At 45.8% G+C, this 21,974-nt stretch overlaps 1 protein-coding gene across 7 annotated transcripts in view; it reads left to right on the forward strand.

Moving 5' to 3' along the window:
* plce1 (phospholipase C, epsilon 1) overlaps positions 1-21,974 on the forward strand; it is a 408,311-nt gene that overhangs the window by 336,303 nt on the left and 50,034 nt on the right. For 5 of the 7 annotated variants that reach the window (XM_078223543.1, XM_078223542.1, XM_078223544.1 and 2 more), the window contains 5 exons: positions 1,960-2,089; positions 7,223-7,270; positions 15,608-15,756; positions 18,728-18,845; positions 20,955-21,068. In XM_078223543.1, the coding sequence (XP_078079669.1) occupies positions 1,960-2,089; positions 7,223-7,270; positions 15,608-15,756; positions 18,728-18,845; positions 20,955-21,068 (559 nt within the window). The remainder of the gene's footprint in view (positions 1-1,959; positions 2,090-7,222; positions 7,271-15,607; positions 15,757-18,727; positions 18,846-20,954; positions 21,069-21,974) is intronic. The other 2 variants (XM_078223546.1, XM_078223547.1) reach the window with 1 other exon arrangement.

Genomic DNA, 21,974 nt, shown 5'->3' on the forward strand with positions numbered 1-21,974 from the left:
TCTCGCTCAGTGTCTCTGAAGATAACAGGACAGATTTTCCTTTTCCTGAACTTGGACGTACTGAATTACTTAGGCACAAAACATAGAAAAAATCAGGATTGCACGCCAGTATATGTGAGTTCATCTTATTTCCTATCCACTCATTGAAATGGGCCAAAGATCAGGCAAGCAAAGCTTCCTCCATTGATTTTCATCCATGCTTCATATCCAGGCAATCCAGTGCCAGATGGCACTGGAACAGGAAACTCTCCCTCCCTGTTTCCTGACTGAAAATTCAAACCTGGAATTGAAGCAAATTCTCAGGGTGGTCAGTGTTGCTGTTGGTATTTTTGAACAGCTCAATACAACCTAATGGGTTTGGGCCCACAATCCAAGGTTGGCTAGACAAGCATTTATTGCCCATCCTTACCTGAGAAGGTGATAATGAGGAGGGTAGATGAAGGAGATGTCATTATTTGTAATATACTTGAATTTCCCAAAGACACCTGATAAGATGCCACACAAAAGGTTTATATGCAGGATAAGGGCATGGGGTTGGGTGTAAAACATTAGCATGGTCACTAAACAGAATAGAAATAAAAAGTGAGTTTTCAAGTTGACTAGTAGAATGCCACAGTCCTCAGGCCTCAGCTATCTGCAATCTATATTAATGACTTAGACTGAGGGTAATGTATCCGAGTTGCTGATGGTACAAATCTAAGTGGGAATGTAAGTTCTGAGGAGGACACAAAGAGATAGAGAAATGTTCAGTGAAAAAAAAAGTATTTTATTATTTATTAGTTGCAAGTGGCCTTGCATTAACACTCAGTGTAGTTACTGTGAAAATCCCCTAGTCACCACACTCTGGCACCTGTTCGGGTACACTGAGGAAGAATTTAGCATGGCCAATACACCTAACCAGCATGCCTTTTGGACTGTGGGAGGAAACCAGAGCATCCGGAGGAAACCCACCCAGACACTGGGAGAACGTGCAAACTCCGCACAGTCACCCAAACCAGGAATTGAACCCGGGTCCCTGGCACTGTGAGGCAGCAGTGCTAACCACTGTGCCACCGTGCCGCCCTGAGTGGACAAAAACGTGGCAGGAGAAGTTAATGTGGGGAAGGGTGAAGTTATTAAGGATAGAAAGGAAAGATATTTTTTAAAAAGCATAGAACTTCTAAATGTTGAGGTTCAGAAAGACTTTGATGTACTCATACAAGCAACACAGAAGATTAGTATGTAGGTACAGCAAGCAATTAGGAAGCCAAATGGTATGTTGGCCTTTATCGCAAAGGAATCGGAGTACAAGAAGAAGAAAGTCTTGCTACAATTGTATGTGGCTTTGGTGAGACCACATCTGGAGTACTGTGCACGGCTTTGGGACCACTTTGGTCTCCATGTGTAAGATAAACTTGCATTGGAGGCAGTAAAGTAAAGCTTCACTAGATTGACTCCTGGGATGAGGGATTGTCCTATGATGAGGAGCTGAGTTAGACTCTACTCTCTGGAGTTCATAGAATCATAGAATCCTTACAGTGCAGAAGGAGGCCATTCGGCCCATCAATCCTGTACTGACAACAATCCCACCCAGGCCCTATCCCGAAACCTCGGTTGACTGTTTATGTGGAGTTTGCACGTTCTCCTCGTGTCTGGGTGGGTTTCCTCCGGGTGCTCTGGTTTCCTCCCACAGTCCAAAAGGCGTGCTGGTTAGGTGTATTGGCCATGCTAGCCCTCTGACACTAAGGGGCAATTTAGCATGGCCAATCAACCTCACTTGCACATCTTTGGAGTGTGGGAGGAAACCGGAGCACCCCGGAGGAAACCCACGGAGAGAACGTGCAAACTCCACATAGAGAGTCAACCGAGGCTGGAATCGAACTGGGGGGAGAAGATTCCTGCCATTTTTGTGCTTGACATCTTGTTTTGAAAGTCAGTGTGCAGATACAGCTGTACTGACAGATGTGTTATATCCTGCAGGCACACCAGCTAGCAAACCTACAGGCACAGGCCAGTAATGGTGGTCCAACTGGCTCAGCGACTCCCAACAATGACGAGGAAGATGATGAAGATGATGATTATGACTATGATTATGAATCTCTCTCTGACGGTACAAAGCATGTTGTTTTGGACCTTTTTATTCACGCTTTGAAACGGTGGGGAATTTTACATTGATGGTGGGTGGTAGGCAGGGTGAGGGGAGGGGGGGAGGGTTGACATAGTCCTCAACTCGCACTCCAATGAAAAACCAATCAACAACACGCCAACTTTAAATCTGGACTCCCCACAGCAGTAAACGCTAGGGGCCAGCCTTAATGGGGTAAGAGTGGGGTGGTTGGGTGTCAGGTTTTTATAGACCGGGAAAGGTCTAAAGGGACGTATCATCTCTGGGGGGTTGTCCCCAATGGACACAGGGGCCCTCAAAGGAGGTAGCACCCCCAGCCCCTCCAGCCTACCTTTAACCCTTGCTGTTAAATCTCCCGGGATACTTGGCTTTCCCAGCCCCACATATTACTGCAGCAGAGGTGGGCTCAGTAAGAAGTCTCTCAACACCAGGTTAAAGTCCAACAGGTTTATTTGGAATCACGAGCTTTCGGAGTGCTGCTCCTTCATCAGATGAGAGGAGTGTTAACCTGGTGTTGTGAGACTTCTTACTGTGCTCACCCCAGTCCAACGCCGGCATCTCCACCTTGCAGCAGAGGTGGAATGAGGTCCTTAGGTGTTCATTAATTGGCCACTTATGGATACCAATAAAGCTAAGGCCAGACAGGCTGCCTGACCCCTTATCTGTTCCCCAGAATATGGGGGACAGGTTGAGGGTTGGCGGTAAGGCTGACCTGGCCACCCATTTTATTTTATCTGCCCATCCTTCAGAGATGCTGGGGGTGGTGGGGGCAGGCTTCTCATTCTCACATACCTGAGGGCATATTATTCGTTCAGATTAACATTCTTTGGAATTATGTGTATTATATTGATATGTTAATGTAATAATCTCCCAATCCTTGAGATAGTTAATGATAGAACTACCAACAATATCAAGCAAAGTGGGAGAAGTATTGGTGCTTTAGAAGGATCACAATGCAGAACGAATGCGAGTGTGAGCTGTGTGAGTGGAGATTGATTTCTTGTTGAACTGAATGCTACATGCTGGCCTGTCGTGCTAGAAAACTGTCTTCCACATCGACGTTCCCAATCTCAACTGTCAGAGGTCAGTTAGCATCACAGATAGATGAATTATCCCCACACGAAGGCAGGATTTGCAGAATCCATTACCTTCCCTTCTCTGGTTTCTGAGGGAAATCAGCAAGAACTGAACCCCCCCCCCTCCCCCCCCCCCCCCCCGCCTCCACCCCCCGCCTCCGCCCCACTCAATGAAAGAAGAAATGGGAATATATGAGGGAATATGATTTATTTTTCCACTCTTCTTGTATAATCTAATCTACAAGAACAAAAACTAGTATTTCTATAGCATCTTTAGCTTCAGAAATCGATACATTCTCCACAGGGGTGTAAATTGGAAAAACATTGTCACAGTGCTCACTGTAGGTGAGGTGACTGAAAACTTGGTGTAATAGGGTGGGCTTTGAATGGTTTTGAAAAGGATGAGCGAAGAGAGGTTTAGAAAGGGAATTCCAGAGCTTAGGGCCCAGGCAACTGAAGACATAGCCATCAGTGTCATAGCATTATCATGGTGCAGAAAGGGGCTGTTTGGCCCATCAAATCCATACTGTCCCACTGTAGAGCAAGCCAATTGGTGCCATTCTCCTGCTCTAGCCCTGGATCCCACCAGCACCCTTCAGTATCCTCTCGAAACCATTAATCATCTCTACTTCCAACACCCTCGAAGGCTACAAGTTGCGGGCCATTACCACTCGCTGTGTAAGAAAGTTCTTCTCAAATTTTCCCTTGTATCTCTTGGGGAAAACCTCAAATCTGTGTTGCCTAGTCTTTGTACCATCAGCTAATGGGAAGAATTTTTCTTTGTCTATCTAATCGAAATCTGCAACAATCATATGCATCTCTATCAACCTGCTCCCGACCTCCTTTGCTGCAACTATAACAACTGCAGCTTCTCCAACCTAATCTTGTAGCTAAGTTCCCACATCTCTGAAACCCTTCTGATAAATCTCCTCTGAACCCTCTCAATAGTGTGTTGACCAGAACTGGGCACCGTACTCTAGTTGTGGCCTAACCAGAGCATCAACGAAGTTTCAGCTTAACTTTCCAGCAATTATACTCAATGCCTCTGTCTATGAATCCCAAGACTAACAACCTTATCAATACATTTTGCTGACTTCAAAGATCTCTGTGCGTGAACCTCCAGGTCCCTCTTTCTTTGCACACTTTTTAGAACAGTGTCATTAATTATATATCACCTCTTATCTGTTCCGCCAAAATGTTTCACCTCACGTTTCTCTTCTTTAACTTCCAGCTGCCCATTTGTCCGTCCATTTTGCCCTGTGTCATGTTGCAGTTATTTTGAATCATCCTCACTGCTAATCACACCTCCAAGTTTTATATCATTGGCAAATGGTAAAAATTTGTTCTGTATTCCAATATCCAAACCATTTCTACATAAAAAGCAGTAGTCCCTACACTGAACTTTGAGGAACACCATTGTCTAACATCCTCCAGTCTGAAAAACAATCATTTCCATTCAACAACTCACTCCTCAAGCCAACTTTGTATCCACGCTGTTTTTTTCCTGCATTTTGCGAGCCTCTTCCCACCTTCATGAGGAGATGAAAATTTGGTTCGTGGTGTCTGCCATGATGGTCCAGCCATCTGTGTATAGATAGTGAGAGTCCACTTCCTCTAGAAACCATCAATGAATTTCCCTGTAATCACTTGACATTCTGCTCATTCAGAGACACTCCTGATCATCGCAGTTCTGGTAATATTGCAACTCGAACATACATCAGATTGCTGATACTCTTCTGTTTTTTTTTACTTTGCGATGTGTTTTCTTCCTACTGTTCAGCATACTAGCTATCAGAAAGCAAATGGGAATGTAGATTTTTAGGATTAATTGGGTATTTTAATTGAATTGAATCTTGCCTGTGCTCTATGTTCAAAGCACCCTGTCTCTAGGTTAGAATTGTTTTCGCTGGAGTTCAGACGAATGAGCAGCGATCTCATAGAGACTTATAAAATTCTAACAGGACTAGACAGGGTAGATGCAGGGAGGATGTTCCCGATGGTGGGGGAGTCCAGAACCAGGGGTCACAGTCTGAGGATTCGGGGTAGACCATTTAGGATGGAGATGAGGAGACATTTCTTCACCCAAAGAGTGGTGAGTCTGTGGAATTTATTACCACAGGAGGTAGTTGATGCCAAAACATTGAATGTATTCAAGAGGCGACTAGATATAGCACTTGGGACAGATGGGATCAAAGGTTACGGGGAGAAAGCAGGATTAGGCTATTGAGTTGGATGATCAGCCATAATCTTAATGAATGGTGGAGCAGGCTTGAAGGGCCAAATGGCCTCCTTCTGCTCCTATCTTCTATGTTTCTATGTCAATGGTGTTGCTTGTTTGTGTGTTCCTCAGGCAGGCTTTGGCACCCACAAACTCCACTCTCGAGCCACTGACCCCATCCCTCTTCCTCGCAGCTGTCTGAGGCTGAACCAAACTGTTTGCCATCTTGATGTCCTATTTGAGCCCAGGATGAGGGTTCAAGCACATCTCTGGGCCATCGCTAAAACCAGCTACTTCCACTTTGATAAAATTGCTCAACTTCACAGCTGTCTCACCTCATCTACAGCTGAAACTCTCACTCATAACTTTCTTATCTCTCATTATTCCACTCAGGCTGGCCTCCTACCTTGTGTCCCCCTCAAACCCGAGGTCATCCAAAACTCTGATGTCGTTGTCCTAACTTCAACTGAATCCCATTCATCCATCCGTTGTGTTCTCCCTGACATGTATTGGCTCCCAATTAAGCAGCATCTTAATTTAAAAACTTCCACCCCTGTTTACAAATCCCTCCACCCTCTTCTCCAACGCCCTCCCCCCTCCTCTCCACCACCTCCACAGGTGGAGTTTAATTTAGATAAACGCGAGGTGATGCATTTTGGTAGATCGAACCAGGGCAGGACTTACTCAGCTAATGGTAGGACGTTAGGGAGTGTTATAGAACAAAGGGATCTAGGGATACAGGTTCATAGCTCCTTAAAAGTGGAGTCACAGGTGGACAGAGTTGTGAAGGAGGCATTTGGCATGCTTGGTTTCGTTGGTCAGAACATTGAATACAGGAGTTGGGACGTCTTGTTGAAGTTGTACAAGACATTGGTAAGGCCACACTTGGAATACTGAGTACAGTTCTGGTCACCCTATTTTGAAAGGATATTATTAAACTAGAAAAATGCAGAAAAGATTTACTAGGATGCTACCGGGACTTGATGATTTGAGTTATGAGAGGCTGGATAGGCTGGGACTTTTTTCTCTGGAGCGTAGGAGGCTCAGGAGTGATCTTATAGAGGTCTATAAAATAGAGGGGTATAGATCAGCTAGATAGTCAATATTTTTTCTAAAAGGTGGAGAGTCTAAAACTAGAGGGCATAGGTTTAAGGGGAGAGATACAAAAGTGTCCAGAGAGGCAATTTTTTCACACAAAAGCCAGAGGTGGTCGTAGAGGCGGGTACAATTTTGTCTTTTAAAAAGCCTTTAGACAGTTACATGGGTAAGATGGGTATAGAGGGATATGGGCCAAACGCAGGAAATTGGGATTAGCTTAGTGGTTAAAAACAAAGGGGTGGCAAGGGCCTGTTTCCATGCTGTAAACCTTCATGACTCTATGACCTACAATTTCAGTAATCTCCTCCGACATATCCATCTAATTCTGGCCTCTTGATCAGCCTCCGTTTTAATCACTTCACCCTTGGTGCCTTTCCTCTGAGCTGCTGAGGCACTAAGCTCTGGAATTCCCTCCATAAACCTCTCTGCCTCTCTTCCTCCTTTGAAGATGTTTTTTAATACCTAACGTTTTGACCAAACCGTTGGTCATCTTCCCCTAATATGGTGGCTCATTAGCTGTCGAATTTTGTTTGTTGACATTCCTTTGGTGAGATGTTGGGACCAGGTTTGAAGTGCTATAAAAAAGAAGTTGTTGTTTTTTTTCTTCAGCAGTTCCTCATTTTTCTGCAGTTTGACTAATGTTTGATCTTTCTTAAACTCACTGTGTCAACTAATTTCTGATTCTTTGCTCTTCTTCCCTTTCTGACCTCTCCTCTTCTCCTGTAGCTGATGCCCTTATTGCTTCCTTCTGTCCTGCTGCGAATGACCAAGAAGGTAAAAGCCCCCATTTTGCCACTAATTAATGTCAATGATACTCCAAGTACTGGATTGGGGTGGGGAGAAATAGGCAGGGCTGGGGTGCGTTTGCCATGAGTTTGTCGGGGGACATGGGTAGCATGATGGCACAGTGGTTAGCGCTGCTGCCTCAAAGCGACAAGGACCTGAGTTCAATTCCAGCCTCGGGTCGCTGTCTGTGCAGAGTTTGCATGTTCTCCCTGTGTCTGCGTGGGTTTCCCCCGGGTGCTCCAGTTTCCTCCCACAGCCCAAAGATGTGCGGGTTAGCTGCATTGGCCATGCTAAATTGCCCCTTAGTGTCAGGGGAATCATCAGGGTAAATGCATGGGGTTACGGGGACAGGGCCTAAATGGGATGGGTGTCGGTGCAGGCTTGATGGGCCGAACAGCCTCTTGCTGCACTGTAGGGATTCTATGATTCTATGTGATTCTATGAATATTTCTGTATGATCAAATGCAAACTTAATGCAACAATTCCTGTTTTGGACATTTTCAAGGTGATTTGACTGGGGACCCTGCAGTCCAGCCTCTCCTGGGGCTTCACCAGATCTGATTCAAAAGCAAAATCGAACCCAGGTTTCCGGTTTCCTCCCACAGTCCAAAGATGTGCGGGTTAGGTTGATTGGCTATGCTAAAATTGCCCTTAGTGTCCTGGGATGCGTAGGTTAGAGGGATTGGTGGGTGGATGTGGGGGTGGGCCTGGGTGGGATTGTGGTCGGTGCAGACTCGATGGGCTGAATGGCCTCTTTCTGTGCTGTAGGGTTTCTAAGATTCTAAGAAAATACTGCAAATGCTGGTCATCTGAAATAATGCTGGAAATGCACAGCAGGAAAGGCCACATCCGCGGAGAGAGAAACGGGCTCAATGTTTCAGATCTGTGAGCTTGGATCAGGACTGGGGAAGAGTTAGAAATGTTCACAGATTTGGAGTCAGTGGAACCGGGAAGAGCGGGGGGGAGAGAGTTGGAATAAGGGGAAAAGGAATAGGGCTGAAGACGGGAGAGATTAATTGACAACAGCGTTGGCGGTGCAAGGTCAAAGGGAGCAGTAACGGGGCACAAAGGGCCAATCTAGAGGAGGTACGATTGGTAGAAATTTGAGCCGCCTCTGTTGGGAAACTTGAGAGTAAAACCAAAACTTACGGAGGGAGGGGAAACTAAATGGGGGCAGAGGTTACGGTCAGAAATTATTGACCTGACTGTCGAGGTTGGGAAGCTGTGAAACGCCTCATCAAAAGCTGAAGTGTTGTTCCTCGGATTTGGGATGGCACGGTGGCACAGTGGTTAGCACTGCCGCTTCACGGCGCCAGGGGACCCAGGTTCAATTCCTGGCTTGGGTCACTGTCTGTGTGGAGTCTGCACGTTCTCCCCAGGTCTGCGTGGGTTTCCTCCGGGTGCTCCGGTTTCCTCCCACAATCCAAAGATGTGCAGGTTTGGTGGATTGGCCATGCTAAATTGCCCCTTAGTGTCAGGACGATTGGCAGGGTAAATACGTGGGGTTACGGGGATAGGGCATGGGTGGGATTGTTGATTGGGGCAGACTCAATGGGCCAAATGGCCTCCTTCTGCACTGTAGGGATTCTATGATTTGTTGAACTTCATTGGGAGACTGCAGGAGACGGAGGACAGAATGATCAGGGTGTGAGAATAAGGTTGATAATTAAAATGGCAGATCACTGGAAGCACAGTATCACAATGGAGGCATTTTGCAAAGTAGTCACCCAAAATACATTTGATCTTCCCATAGAGCAGGCTGCATTGTGAGCAGTGAATATAGTAGACTAAACATTTTTTATATTCGTTCTTGGGATGTGGGCGTCTCTGTGCGAGGCAGCATTTATTGCCCAACCCTGAGGGCATTTAAGAGTCAACCACATTGCTGTGGGACTGGAGTCACATGTGGGCCAAATCAGGTAAGGAGAACAGATTTCCTTCCCTAAAGGAGATGAGTGAACCGGATGGGTTTTTACATTAATGGCTTTATGGTCATCATTAGACTTTTTAAATTCCAGGTTTCTATTGGATCCTAATTTCACCATCTGTTGTGGTAGGATTCGAACCCAGGTCCCCAGAGCATCACCCTGGGTCTCTGGTTTACTAGCCCATTGACAATACTACTGTGTCACTGCCTCCCCTGAAAGAAGTACTTGCCAATTTTCACTTGGAAGGAGTGTTTGTGGCCTCGGAGGGATCATTCTCCACCGTTCCTGTCACCCCCAGCATGATGCCATCTCTAAACCCAATTCCCTCTGCCCTTTCAGCAATCAGAAGGAGCCACTCCCTCCACTACACTCTGGCTCCCTCCTCAATCACCCCAACCTCCCTTCTCTTCCCACGCATGCTTCCCATGCAAGCACAGGATGTGTAACACCTGCCCTTTTACCCCCTGCCTCCTCAAATACTGCAAACTTAGGGCCTTGAATAGAGTAAGTGGCTCTCCACCCCATTCAGTGGGAAGCTGACGCAGGTCCCGACCCGAGGCTAGGAAAGTTCTGCCTATTAACAATATTTCTCTGTCTCTCCACAGATGCTGCCTGACCTGCTGAGTATTTCCAGCATTTTCTGTTTTTATTTGTGCTGGTTGTGATTAGTGAGCCTTCCACTACAATCCATGTGTCGCATGTCACTTTGGGAGTAAAGGGAGGCACTGTGAGCACTGATATAAACAGTGACAGTCTGAATGGCCTTGCCCACACTTTAAATGGTGACGAATTGCGGGAGTGCTGATCATCCTGAAGCTTTTGATTGACTGATAGATATAGAAAATAAGAATGGTTGTGTGGAAGGAATTATCAGGCAGTTACCTTGTCAGGTTGCCTGCATTGCAAGATGAGATTTAATCTGGGAAATCATTATGTATCACCACCACCACGGTGGTTAGCACTGCTGCCTCACAGTGCCAGGGACCCGGGTTCGATTCCCTGCTTGGGTCACTGTCTGTGTGGAGTCAACATGTTCTCCCCCTGTCTGCGTGGGATTCCTCCGGGTGCTCCGGTTTCCTCCTACAGTCTAAAAGACGTGCTGGTTAGGTGCATCGGCCATGCTAAATTCTCCCTCAGTGTACCCGAACAGGCACCGGAGTGTGGCGACTGGGGGATTTTCACAGTAACTTCATTGCAGTGTTAATGTAAGCCCACTTGTGGCGCTAGTATATAAGCTTTAAACTTTATATTTTTGTAACGCCGAATGTTATTGGGTTTATTTATTTATCAATCTGCGCAATTAGAATTTCATAATGTACAGACCAAATAGTTAAGAATGGTGGCATAATGACTGCAAATCTGCCCAGTGTGAATGTCTTGCAAGCAGCTTATTAATATCAAGGAAGGTAATTGCCCAGTATTATTATCGCTAGACTATTAATCCAGAAATTCAGCTAATGGGACCCGGCTTCGAACCCACCATGGCTGATAATGGAATTTGAATTCAATAAAAAAAATTCTGGAATTGAGAATCTACTGATGACCATGAAATATTGTCGATTGTCAAAAGAACCCATCTGGTTCACTGATGTCCTTTAGGGAAGGAAATCTGCTGTCCTTACCTGGTCTGGCCTACATGTGACTCCAGAGCCACAGTAATGTGGTTGACTCTCAACTGCCCTCCACGGGCAACTAGGGATGGGCAATAAATGCTGGCCAGCCAGCGACGCCCATGTCCCAATACTGAATTTTTAAAAATCTTCCCTTCTATGATTCATAGAATCCCTACAGTACAGAAGGAGGCCATTGAGCCCATCATGTCCGTACCGACCACATCCCACCAAGGCCCTATTCCTGTAACCCTCATTTACCCTGCTAATCCCCCGACACTAGGGTCAATTTAGCATGGCCAGTCCACCTAACCCACACACCTTTGGACTGTGGGAGGGAACCGGAGCACCCGGAGGAAACCCACGCAAACAGGGGGAGAACGTACAAAGTCCACACAGACAGTGACCCAAGCCAGGATTTGAACCTGGGTTCCTGGCAATGAGAGGCAACAGTGCTAACCACTGCCACCATGCCCGCCCTTTGATTGCTTCCCTGAGGTTTTCTGCTTTCAAGCAAAAAAGTTCATTGTAAAATTCTAATTTCCTTTATAATATTTTTGTGTTCTGCTTCTGCCTTTCATCTGAAGTCAGTGACAGATGTCCAGTTCTTATATTGGGGCCAGGAATGATCCTGAGATGGATGTTACTGAATCAGACATAGAATAATGTAACCACTCTCCGTAAATATTTCACTTAGCACATTGTTGGCAGTATATTCACAACATTAATCATTCTGTCACCAACAGTGCCAGTGAAGGAAGCGTTCCATTATAACTGTTTTCCAAATGTTTTCTTTCCCTCAGATGAATAGGTTGCTCTTACCCACAATACTTGCAAAAGAAAACCCGTGAAAACATTAGATTGAGCACATCCAAACATCACATTCCAGATGCCGTACTCTGCTATGGATGCAGAGTGCTGGCTGCCCGGGTGCTGCTGTTGGATACTGAACAAGCACATTCCAATCCACTAAATGTCCTGACAGAGCAACATGATCGTGTCAGTCTGTGTTTACTTCCTGACAATTAAGGCTGTGAATGCTTAAAGGAGTACTCTCCCCCCTCTTCCCCCCCCCTAGGAATCGGTCACGTGACAATCAGGAATTAAAACTACTAATGATGGAATTTTTAAAAAGGTGAAGGGACCTAAATTCAACATCGCTGTTTCACAGGCGGACTGAGGGTGCAGTAATCTTGAAATTTGCAGAGTGATGTCCTGGGTCAGATGTGCCCATGCGTTTTTGCAACGCTAAAGTTATCAGGGGGTCTCGGCATCTGTCTGATTTCAATATTGATACGAAAGTTCTGACGCCTTTTGATTTGATTTGATTTGTTGTTGTCACATGGATTAATATACAGTGAAAAGTATTGTTCCAGGAGACGCATTAATACTAGTCAGTGCTTATGCTGCAGAAACTCCCAACTAGTTTTTCAGGTTCTGAAGTGAGGTATCCATTTGGCCTTAGTATCGTTCCTGAAGGAACAGCCCTGCTGCTCTGTGTGGATCCTGCCAGCCTCCCCCTTACCCAGCCTTACTAAGTGCTATCAGACGATACCTACTCAGCAATAACCTGCTCACTGAAGCTCAGTTTGGGTTCTGCTAGGGCCACTCAGCACCTGACCTCATTACAGCCTTGGTTCAGGCATGGACCATGAAGTTGATTGAGTGGCAGGAAATAGTGAGTCACGGTGAATGTTTTCATTTGGACTGGAAGTATGTATATAGTGGAATCGATACTAAGACAATATGTTTCTTGACATAAGTTAATGACCTAGATTTGGATGTACGGGGCACAATTTTAAAATTTGGAAATGATGCAAAATTTTGAACTAAGAGGAAGATGTGATAGAGGACACAGACCAGCTGCTGGAACAGACAGACATGTGGCAAATGAAATTTAACACAGAGCAGTGTGAAGGGATACATTTTGTTAGGAAGAAAAGAAAAACAATACGAAATGAAGGGCTCAATTCTAAAGGGTGTAGGGAAACGGGGTCAGGAGTTTATGTGCACAAATGGTTGAAGATTAAGAAAGCAGTTAAAGAGGCACAAAGCATTGGTCTCATACGGTAAAGGTGGCTGGGTAATTATAACTCAGACTCAGTAAAGTAGACCTGATGATGTGCTGACCTGGGAAGGTTTGTGTCTCTCGAGGACCAATGGGAACTGCACAGTGTCCAGTCCCCATTCCTGAGGAATGTTTGTGTATTGAGGATGTATTAAGTGAGGATGTATCAGACTGGGCTATGATAGTCCCAGAGTCAAATAGCCGGCTAAAACTTGAACAAAAGTCAAATACTGCGAATGCGGGAAAGTATAAGGAGAAAATGCCGGAAACGCTCAGCAGGCCAGGCAGCTTCAGTGACGATAGAAACAAAACTAACATTTCAAATCGCTGGATTTTTAATGGAATTCACCATCTAGACTCACACGTGGACAATGCTGATGTGGAACTGGAGGGACGCTGCTCTACCCAACAAAAGGATGGGTGAAGCTAGTGAATAAAAGCCTCACTCTGAAAACTTAACTATCCTTTTTGCTCGATTTCATCATTTTCTGTTTTGAAACAGAAAATCTTATTTATTGCCATTATGTGGCAGGCATGCTATAAACAAATGGAATAATAAAGTTATCATTGTCCAGCACTTGAAAGTTTAATGTAGCACATTGCGAGATTACCAGCATTAGAACATAAAGACAGCTGTTGTGTCCCAACAGTTTAATTGCCGTTCTGAGCAGCTTATGTATTGCTACATGCTGTACCTAAATAGGAGACTTGTGATGGATTTAGTCTGGGAATGAAGTCGTGGGTTGAACAAAACAATGCTTTAAAAAAAAATTTGTGTATTGAGTTGAGCCAATTGTACCTTCTGCCAAACTGTGACAGACGTGGGAGCATGCTGATCACTTCTGATCCTCTACAAATTACCCCTGAGAAGGCAGTGGTGAGCTGCCTTCTTGAACCGTTACAGTCCATGTGGTGTAGGTACCCTGCACTGCTTGGAAATGGGATCAATTGCAGGGGAGTGGAATATAACTGTGTGCTCTCATTACACCATCTCCCCACCTCCACCCCAACTCCTCCAATGCAAGATTTGGTTACTCCATTCGTTTTGAATTGAAGAACATCCATCGCTGAATCCCCCACTATCAATATCCTGGGGGGAGGGGGCCCCCTGGTTACCATTGACCAGAAACTCAACTGGACCAGCCCATATAAGTACTGTGGCTACAAGAGCAGGTCAGAGGCTGGAAATTCTGCAGAGAGTAACTCCCCTCCTGACTCCCCAAAGCCTGTTCACCATCTATAAGGCACAAATCAAGAGTGTGATGGAATATTCTCCACTTACCTGATGAGTGCAGCTGCAGCAACACTCAAGAAGCTTGACTCTCATTGGAGATGGCAGGGCATGTTGAGAGAGCAGTCAATAAAGCATATAGTAGATGAAGCTTTATTAATATGGGCACTGAGTACAAGAATAAAGAAGTCATGCTGAACCTGTATAAGACAGTATTTAGGCCTCATCTGGAGTACTGCATCCAGTTCTGGGAGACATACTTGAGGAAGGATGTGAAGGAATTGGAGAGAGGACAGAGGAGATTCACAGGAATTATTTCAGGGATAAACAACTGTAGCTATGAGGATAGATTGTAAAGGTTGGGACTGTTTTCCTTGGAGAAAAGAAGGCTGAGAGGAGACTTGATGGAGGTATTCAGGATCCAGAGGAGAATGGACAGGCTAAAGAGCGAGAAACGGTTCTCTCTCAAGCCAACATCAGGAACCAGGGGGCACAGATTCAAAATAATGGGCAAAAGAAGTAAAAGTGGTGAGGAAAAGTGTTTTCACTCAGAGCGTGTTTGGAGTTTGGAACGAGATGGGGGTGGAGGAAGGTTCAATTGAGGTGTTCAAAAGGATTGATATCTTTTTTAAAAAGTGTCTACAAGGTTACAGGGATAAGGCAGAGGAGTGAGATTGGATTAAAAAAAACTCTTTCAGAAAGCCGTGCAGACTTGATGGGCCGAATGGCCTCCTTTTGCAGTGTAAAAATTTTGCAATTCTGTAAACACCATTCAGGACAAAGCAGTCAACTTGACTGGCACTCCATCTCCACCTTAAAACATTCACTCCCTCCACCACCGACACACCAGTGTGTACCATGTACAAGATTGAGGAACTCACGAAGGCTCCTTAGGCAGCACCTTCCAAACCCATGACCTCTACCACAAGGGTAGCAGATGCATGGGAACTCCACCGTTTGCAATTTCCCCTCCATGTCACTCACCATCTTGACTTGGAAATATATCATCTCTCCATCACTGTCGCTGGGTCAAAATCCTGGAACTCCCTCCCTAACAGGGGTGTACCGACACCACATGGACTGCAACGGTGCATGAAGGCAGCTCACCACCACCTTCCCGAGGGCAAATAAGGATGGGCAACAAATTCTGAGTGGGCCAGATGCCCACATCCAGTGAAAGAATAGGAAACATGTTTTAATTCATTCGATTGGGTTGAGTTACAATATTGGTAAGCCCAATAATGATTGCTAACTCCTTTAATATATACCGTACAGCTGTTGTCAACATACCTACTCGTCCATTGATGGACTAAGAACAGCTGTCCAAGATAAGCTCATATTTTACAGAGTATTTTCACATTCGTTGCTTGCAAATATTGTTGCTGGTTTTGTGCTGAGGAGTAATCTGCGCAAGTCGCACTGCTGCTTAGGAAGCTTTCTGTAAGTAATGTCAAATTGTCCCATAATTGCCTATTCTCTCCCCTCTAGACAATATCCTTGATGACAGGCCTGAAAGCAAGCCGTCAAGCGATAAATACCACTTTGAGTACACAGAAGAAACTCCGCGGCGAATTAAGAAAATATCGACGGAAGCAACATTACACAGCAAAGAAAAGACAAAGCAGAAAAGATTTGTTGTGAGAAATGCCACATTTCTATTTCTCTATTTCGAAGTCACATTTAATGATACACCTGCTGAGTAAAGTAACTGCACAACAATGTCACACCACTGTGCAGGAGAGTAGCTGGCCTTGGCTGAGGGTTAATGGGGCCTGAATGAAAAAGTAGAAATTACCGACAGTGCCTAATGGCTCTATATAACATTGCCATGTTCAAATTAACACATTTGTTTTGAATTGGTAAATAGCTGACAGCTGGATATTGCACAGACCCATTGAGTGTCACCTGTGGTAGCACTCTCACCTCTGAACCGAGTTCAAGTCCCACCATCTCCCTCCGATTGGGTTCAGGGTGGGGAAGGCTCGAGATTGGCCTTCCTGCCTGAAGGCAAATTGAGGCCCTTAAGTGGCACCCACCAGCGAGAGCACAGAGATCTGGAGCAAGAGCATAACCTGCCCTTTAAACCATCCTTTTCCAGTCCTTTAAATAGACCGTATTGCCACCCCACACTCCTCCCCCTCACCAGGGCCTCTCTGTCTGACCTCGGCAAACCCACCCACCGCACTCACCTTTTACCTGAGGCTCCATTGATGATCTATGGTGCAGTGGCAGTGCTACCAGTGGCCATTGCTCCTGGTGGCACACAGCCCGATTCAGACCAGGGAGCTGCCCGACTGGGATTAAATCCTTACGGGCCTCAAGGAAACAGCCAGGTGGAGTTGCCATCACCACCACTGATCAGGGCCATTAAAATCATAGAATCCCTACAGTACAGAAGGAGGCCATTTGGTCCATTGAGTCTGTACTGACCACAATCCCACCCAGGCCCTATTCCCGTAACCCCACACATTTACCCTACTAATCCCCCTGACACTAAGGCCAATTTAGCATGGCCAATCAACCTAACCTGCACATCTTTGGACTGTGGGAGGAAACCGGAGCACCTGGAGGAAACCCATGCAGACACGGGGAGAATGTGCTAACTCCGCACAGACAGTGACCCCAGGCCAGAATTGAACCCGTGTCCCTGGCGATGTGTTGCAGCAGTGCTAACCACTGTGCCACCGTGCCACCAAAACTCGTCCTTTCAAATTCCAGTTGAAATTTTAAACCCTGTCGACCCTCACAGGTGGACTTAAATCCTCCGGCACCAATTGAAGAAAAGCAGGGCAGTTCTCCCCAGCACCCTGACTAATATTCACCCCTCAAGCAACATCACTTGAAAAGAAAAAAGGCCCTGGTTATTATTTCACAGCTGTTCTGGCTGTGCACAATATAGCTGTGATGTGGAGATGCCGGCATTGGACTGGGGTAAACACAGTAAGTAGTCTCACAACACCAGGTTAAAGTTCAACGGGTTTATTTGGTAGCAAAATATCATAGAACATAGAACAGTACAGCACAGAACAGGCCCTTCGGCCCACGATGTTGTGCCGAGCTTTATCTGAAACCAAGATCAAGCTATCCCACTCCCTGTCACCCTGGTGTGCTCCATGTGCCTATCCAATAACCGCTTAAATGTTCCTAAAGTGTCTGACTCCACTATCACTGCAGGCAGTCCATTCCACACCCCAACCACTCTCTGCGTAAAGAACCTACCTCTGATATCCTTCCTGTATCTCCCACCACGAACCCTATAGTTATGCCCCCTTGTAATAGCTCCATCCACCCGAGGAAATAGTCTTTGAACGTTCACTCTATCTATCCCCTTCATCATTTTATAAACCTCTATTAAGTCTCCCCTCAGCCTCCTCCGCTCCAGAGAGAACAGCCCTAGCTCCCGCAACCTTTCCTCATAAGACCTACCCTCCAAACCAGGCAGCATCCTGGTAAATCTCCTCTGCACGCTTCCACATCCTTCTTATAGTGAGGTGACCAGTACTGCACACAATATTCCAAATGTGGTCTCACCAAGGTCCTGTACAGTTGCAGCATAACCCCACGGCTCTTAAACTCCAACCCCCTGTTAATAAAAGCTAACACACTATAGGCCTTCTTCACAGCTCTATCCACTTGAGTGGCAACCTTCAGAGATCTGTGGATATGAACCCCAAGATCTCTCTGTTCCTCCACAGTCTTCAGAACCCTACCTTTAACCCTGTAATCCACATTTAAATTAGTCCTACCAAAATGAATCACCTCACATTTATCAGGGTTAAACTCCATTTGCCATTTTTCAGCCCAGCTTTGCATCCTATCTATGTCTCTTTGCAGCCTACAACAGCCCTCCACCTCATCCACTACTCCACCAATCTTGGTGTCATCAGCAAATTTACTGATCCACCCTTCAGCCCCCTCCTCTAAGTCATTAATAAAAATCACAAAGAGCAGAGGACCAAGCACTGATCCCTGCGGCACTCCGCTAGCAACCTGCCTCCAATCCGAAAATTTTCCATCGACCACCACCCTCTGTCTTCGATCAGACAGCCAGTTACCTATCCAATCGGCCAACTTTCCCTCTATCCCACACCTCCTTACTTTCATCATAAGCCAACCATGGGGGACCTTATCAAACGCCTTACTAAAATCCATGTATATGACATCAACTGCCCTACCTTCATCAACACACTTAGTTACCTCCTCAAAAAATTCTATCAAATTTGTGAGGCACGACTTGCCCTTCACGAATCCATGCTGACTATCCCGGATTAATCCGCATCTTTCTAAATGGTCGTAAATCCCATCTCTAAGGACCTTTTCCATCAATTTACCAACCACCAAAGTAAGACTAACCGGCCTATAATTACCAGGGTCATTTCTATTCCCTTTCTTAAACATTCCCTACTAAAATGACTACACTTCAAAAGTACTCCATTGGCTGCAAGGCATATTAGGATGTCCTGAGGGTGTGAAAGGTGCTATATAAACACAGGTCTTTTACTTAGTTGGTGAATGAATCCTGCTCAATATCCCAATGAGGCATTGTTAACGTACTTGGCTAGTAGTGATGAGTCCTGTCTCATGTTGTGTTTGTTGCTCGATCCCCAGGTTTACGACATGGAACTGGGTGAGGAGTTCTACCTGCCCCAGAACAAAAAGGAGAGCAGACAGATAGCACCCGAACTCTCCGACCTTGTCATTTATTGCCAGGCTGTTAAATTCACAGGTTAGTCCGACTCGGTGGTGCCTTTTATTTCGAGTCATGTTGGCAGCATGTTGCACATTTCTGTCTATCCACTAATCTTTGTAGCTTTATTCACTGGTTTCACCAGGAGGTACCAGTCAACTATTGGCAAACGTAGAAATGTGAGTCGCTTGGATTATGATAAGGGAAGGCCTATTGTATAATGTATGAAGCAGCAGGGGAAAGTAAACTGGGAATGTGTGGGAGATTGAGTAGGTGTGTTAGTCCTGAGGTGGGATTATCACTAGACTATTAATCCAGATACACAGCCAATGTACTGGGGACTCTCAACTGCCCTCCAAGGGCAACTAGGGATGGGCAATAAATGCTGGCCAGCCAGTGATGCCCATGTCCCAGGAATGAATAAAAAGGAAATTGGCCCAAAATAAAGGTGATTGCTTATAATGATTATTTGTGAGAAAGAAGGTGGATTTACATCATAATCTGCATGAAGAACGTGAGAGTTTAAAGGAAATACACTGAAATGTTTGCTAAACATATTTCCCAAGTTCTAGTGACTGACCGTGTGCTCTCCACAGAAGTTGCTGTCTGATATTTCTGCTTCTTTCATGGGATGTGGGCATCAACTGGCTGGGCCAGCATTAGTTGCCCATCCCTGATTACCCTTGAACTGAGTGGCTTGCCGGGACATTTCAGGGGCAGTTAAGAGTCAACCACATTGCTGTGGTTCTGGAGTCACATGTAGGCCAGACCAGGTAAGGACGGCAGATTTCCTTCCCTAAAGCGGCATTAGTGAACCAGATGGGTTTTTGTATCAATTGATAATAGTTTTACAGTCACTGAGGCTAGCTTTTTTTCAATTCAAGATTGATTAATTAATTGAATTAATTAATTAATTGAATTGATTTGCACATAACACACGGGCGACAGGGTGGCACAGTGGGTTGGGACTTCCCGTGTCTGCGTGGGTTTCCTCCGGGTACTCCAGTTTCCTCCCGCACTCCAAAGATGCGGCGGTTCAATTGATTGGCCATGCTAAATTGGGGGGGATTAGCAGGGTAAATACTTGGGGTTTAAGGACAGGGTCTGGGTGGGATTGTTGTGAGTGCAGGCTCGATGGGCCAAATAGCCTCTATCTGCACTGGAGGGATTCTATGATTCATTCTATGATAAGTAACAGTGAGAGCAATTAGCCTCACTCTCTTATTTTTAACTGCAATAAATCTGGTCCATCAGTTTATGGTACTGGTGAGTGTTACTGTAGTGTGACTCCACTAACCAGTCGGTTAACAATATTCCTAGTCATACTTGCCTGAAATCTGTGAAAAACCATCAAAGCTCCATAACTAACGGCATGGTGGCACAGTGATTAGCACTGCTGGATCCCGATCCAGGTTCAATTCCGGCCTTGGATTACTGTTTGTGTGGAGTCTGCATGTTCTCCCCGTGCCTGCGTGGGTTTCCTCCGGGTGCTCCGGTTTCCTCCCACAGTCCAAAGATGTGCGAGTTAGGTTGATTGGCCGTGTTAAATTGACCCTAGTGTCAGTGGGTTAGCAGGGTAAATATGTGGATTATGGGAATAGGGCCTGGGTGGGATTGTGGTCAGTTCAGCCATGATTGAATGGCAGAGCAGACTTGCTAGGCCGAGTGGACTAATTCTGCTCCTATATCTTATGGTGTTATGGTCTTCTGCACTGTAGGGATTCTATGGATTCTAATGCTGTAGTGTGGCTGAGTACTCACCTCCATGGAACCTAACCCTGTCTACAACGGCACAGTGCTGGGAATTGTGTTCACTGGTTTTGTCACCCAAATGTGATGCTGATGCATTAATGTGAATCTGGCCATTGTGGCAAAGCCACTTCATTCTGAAGCTCGAGAAATGAAAGGGAATCCTGCCCCTACACCAGGATGAAAGTGAATGGATTTGGTTCCCTGCCGTTGTTTTGCTGTACCCAGTCTTTGATGCAGCAATATCCCATAGAGAAACCCAGCACAAAAACAACAACATTTTCACATAGGCAGCTGGGCAATGGTGCAAGTAGCTTAAAATATAAATCAAAAAATTATCTCTTGGAAAAATGTGAACTCTTTAGCGTTGACCCTTTCCTCTTGTTTTAATGGGAACAGGCCTTTCGACTTTAAATGCAACGGGATCAAGCAGAGGCAAAGTGAAACCCAACAGGAAGTCAAACAGAATGAGCCCTGGGGAGTCAATGACATCAATTAAAGCATCTGGAAGAGGTAACGGCCGCAGTTCACCGCTTCCCACACCAAACACACATCCAGTCACAAAATGACTGGTTCACAATGATCTGATTTGATTTGAAGTATTTACAAAGGAAACCATTACTGATGAATTTGCATTCTCTGAATCTATTGCTGGCATCTTAATCAGGCGAGCGAGTGAGTCATGTCAATCCTTTAAGGATCTTGCTGTTGCTAAGCAGCTTGTTTAGTTGCAGCAGCTGCTTGGTAAATAACGAGCTGCATTTTCACCCTCGGGGTCAGGGCGTGTGGCGGGAGTTCGGAAATGTTCGGACTCGGCCCTTCCATCTTGGGAGAGGGTGCCCACAGAGATGGGATTCTCTGGGATGGGGATGCCAGGATGGGCTGCAGGCGGGCGGGCTGACGCGGGGAAAGTGTTTGGAGGCAGCCACATGGCCTGCCAGGTGCGAAGGTGGGCGCCTCACTGCTACAGGACTTTGTGCCAGTAATAATGAAGAAGTAAGGGCCTCTAGCCCTCACCCCCTCACCCTCATACCCCCTCACACCCCCACACACTCCCTCGCACCCCGTCGCCCCTCGCACCCCGTCACCCGAGCTGTCCATCACGCAATGTTTTCCCAGCGGCTCAGATGTTTCAATGGGCTAATAGATTTCTTGGCTCTCAACCAAGCATCATTCTGTATCCTTGGCTGAGAGCCGAGGCATCCATGAGAGTAGTAAAACACCTGAGCCCCAAGGGAAATGTTGTTTAATTGACAGCCCCAGCTCTCTGATCTATACTGTCAATTGCACAATGTTTATTGTCACATATAAAGAGGCTTTAAGTGTTTGCAGTTTCTGGATGGTTGACCTTTCTATTGGCCTGTTGTGAAATGACATTTTTAAGGAAAAGGAATGTTATCAATTAATTACTGTGTTTGA

The sequence above is a fragment of the Mustelus asterias genome, chromosome 11, assembly GCF_964213995.1.
Source record: "Mustelus asterias chromosome 11, sMusAst1.hap1.1, whole genome shotgun sequence".
Taxonomy (NCBI): Eukaryota; Metazoa; Chordata; class Chondrichthyes; order Carcharhiniformes; family Triakidae; genus Mustelus; species Mustelus asterias.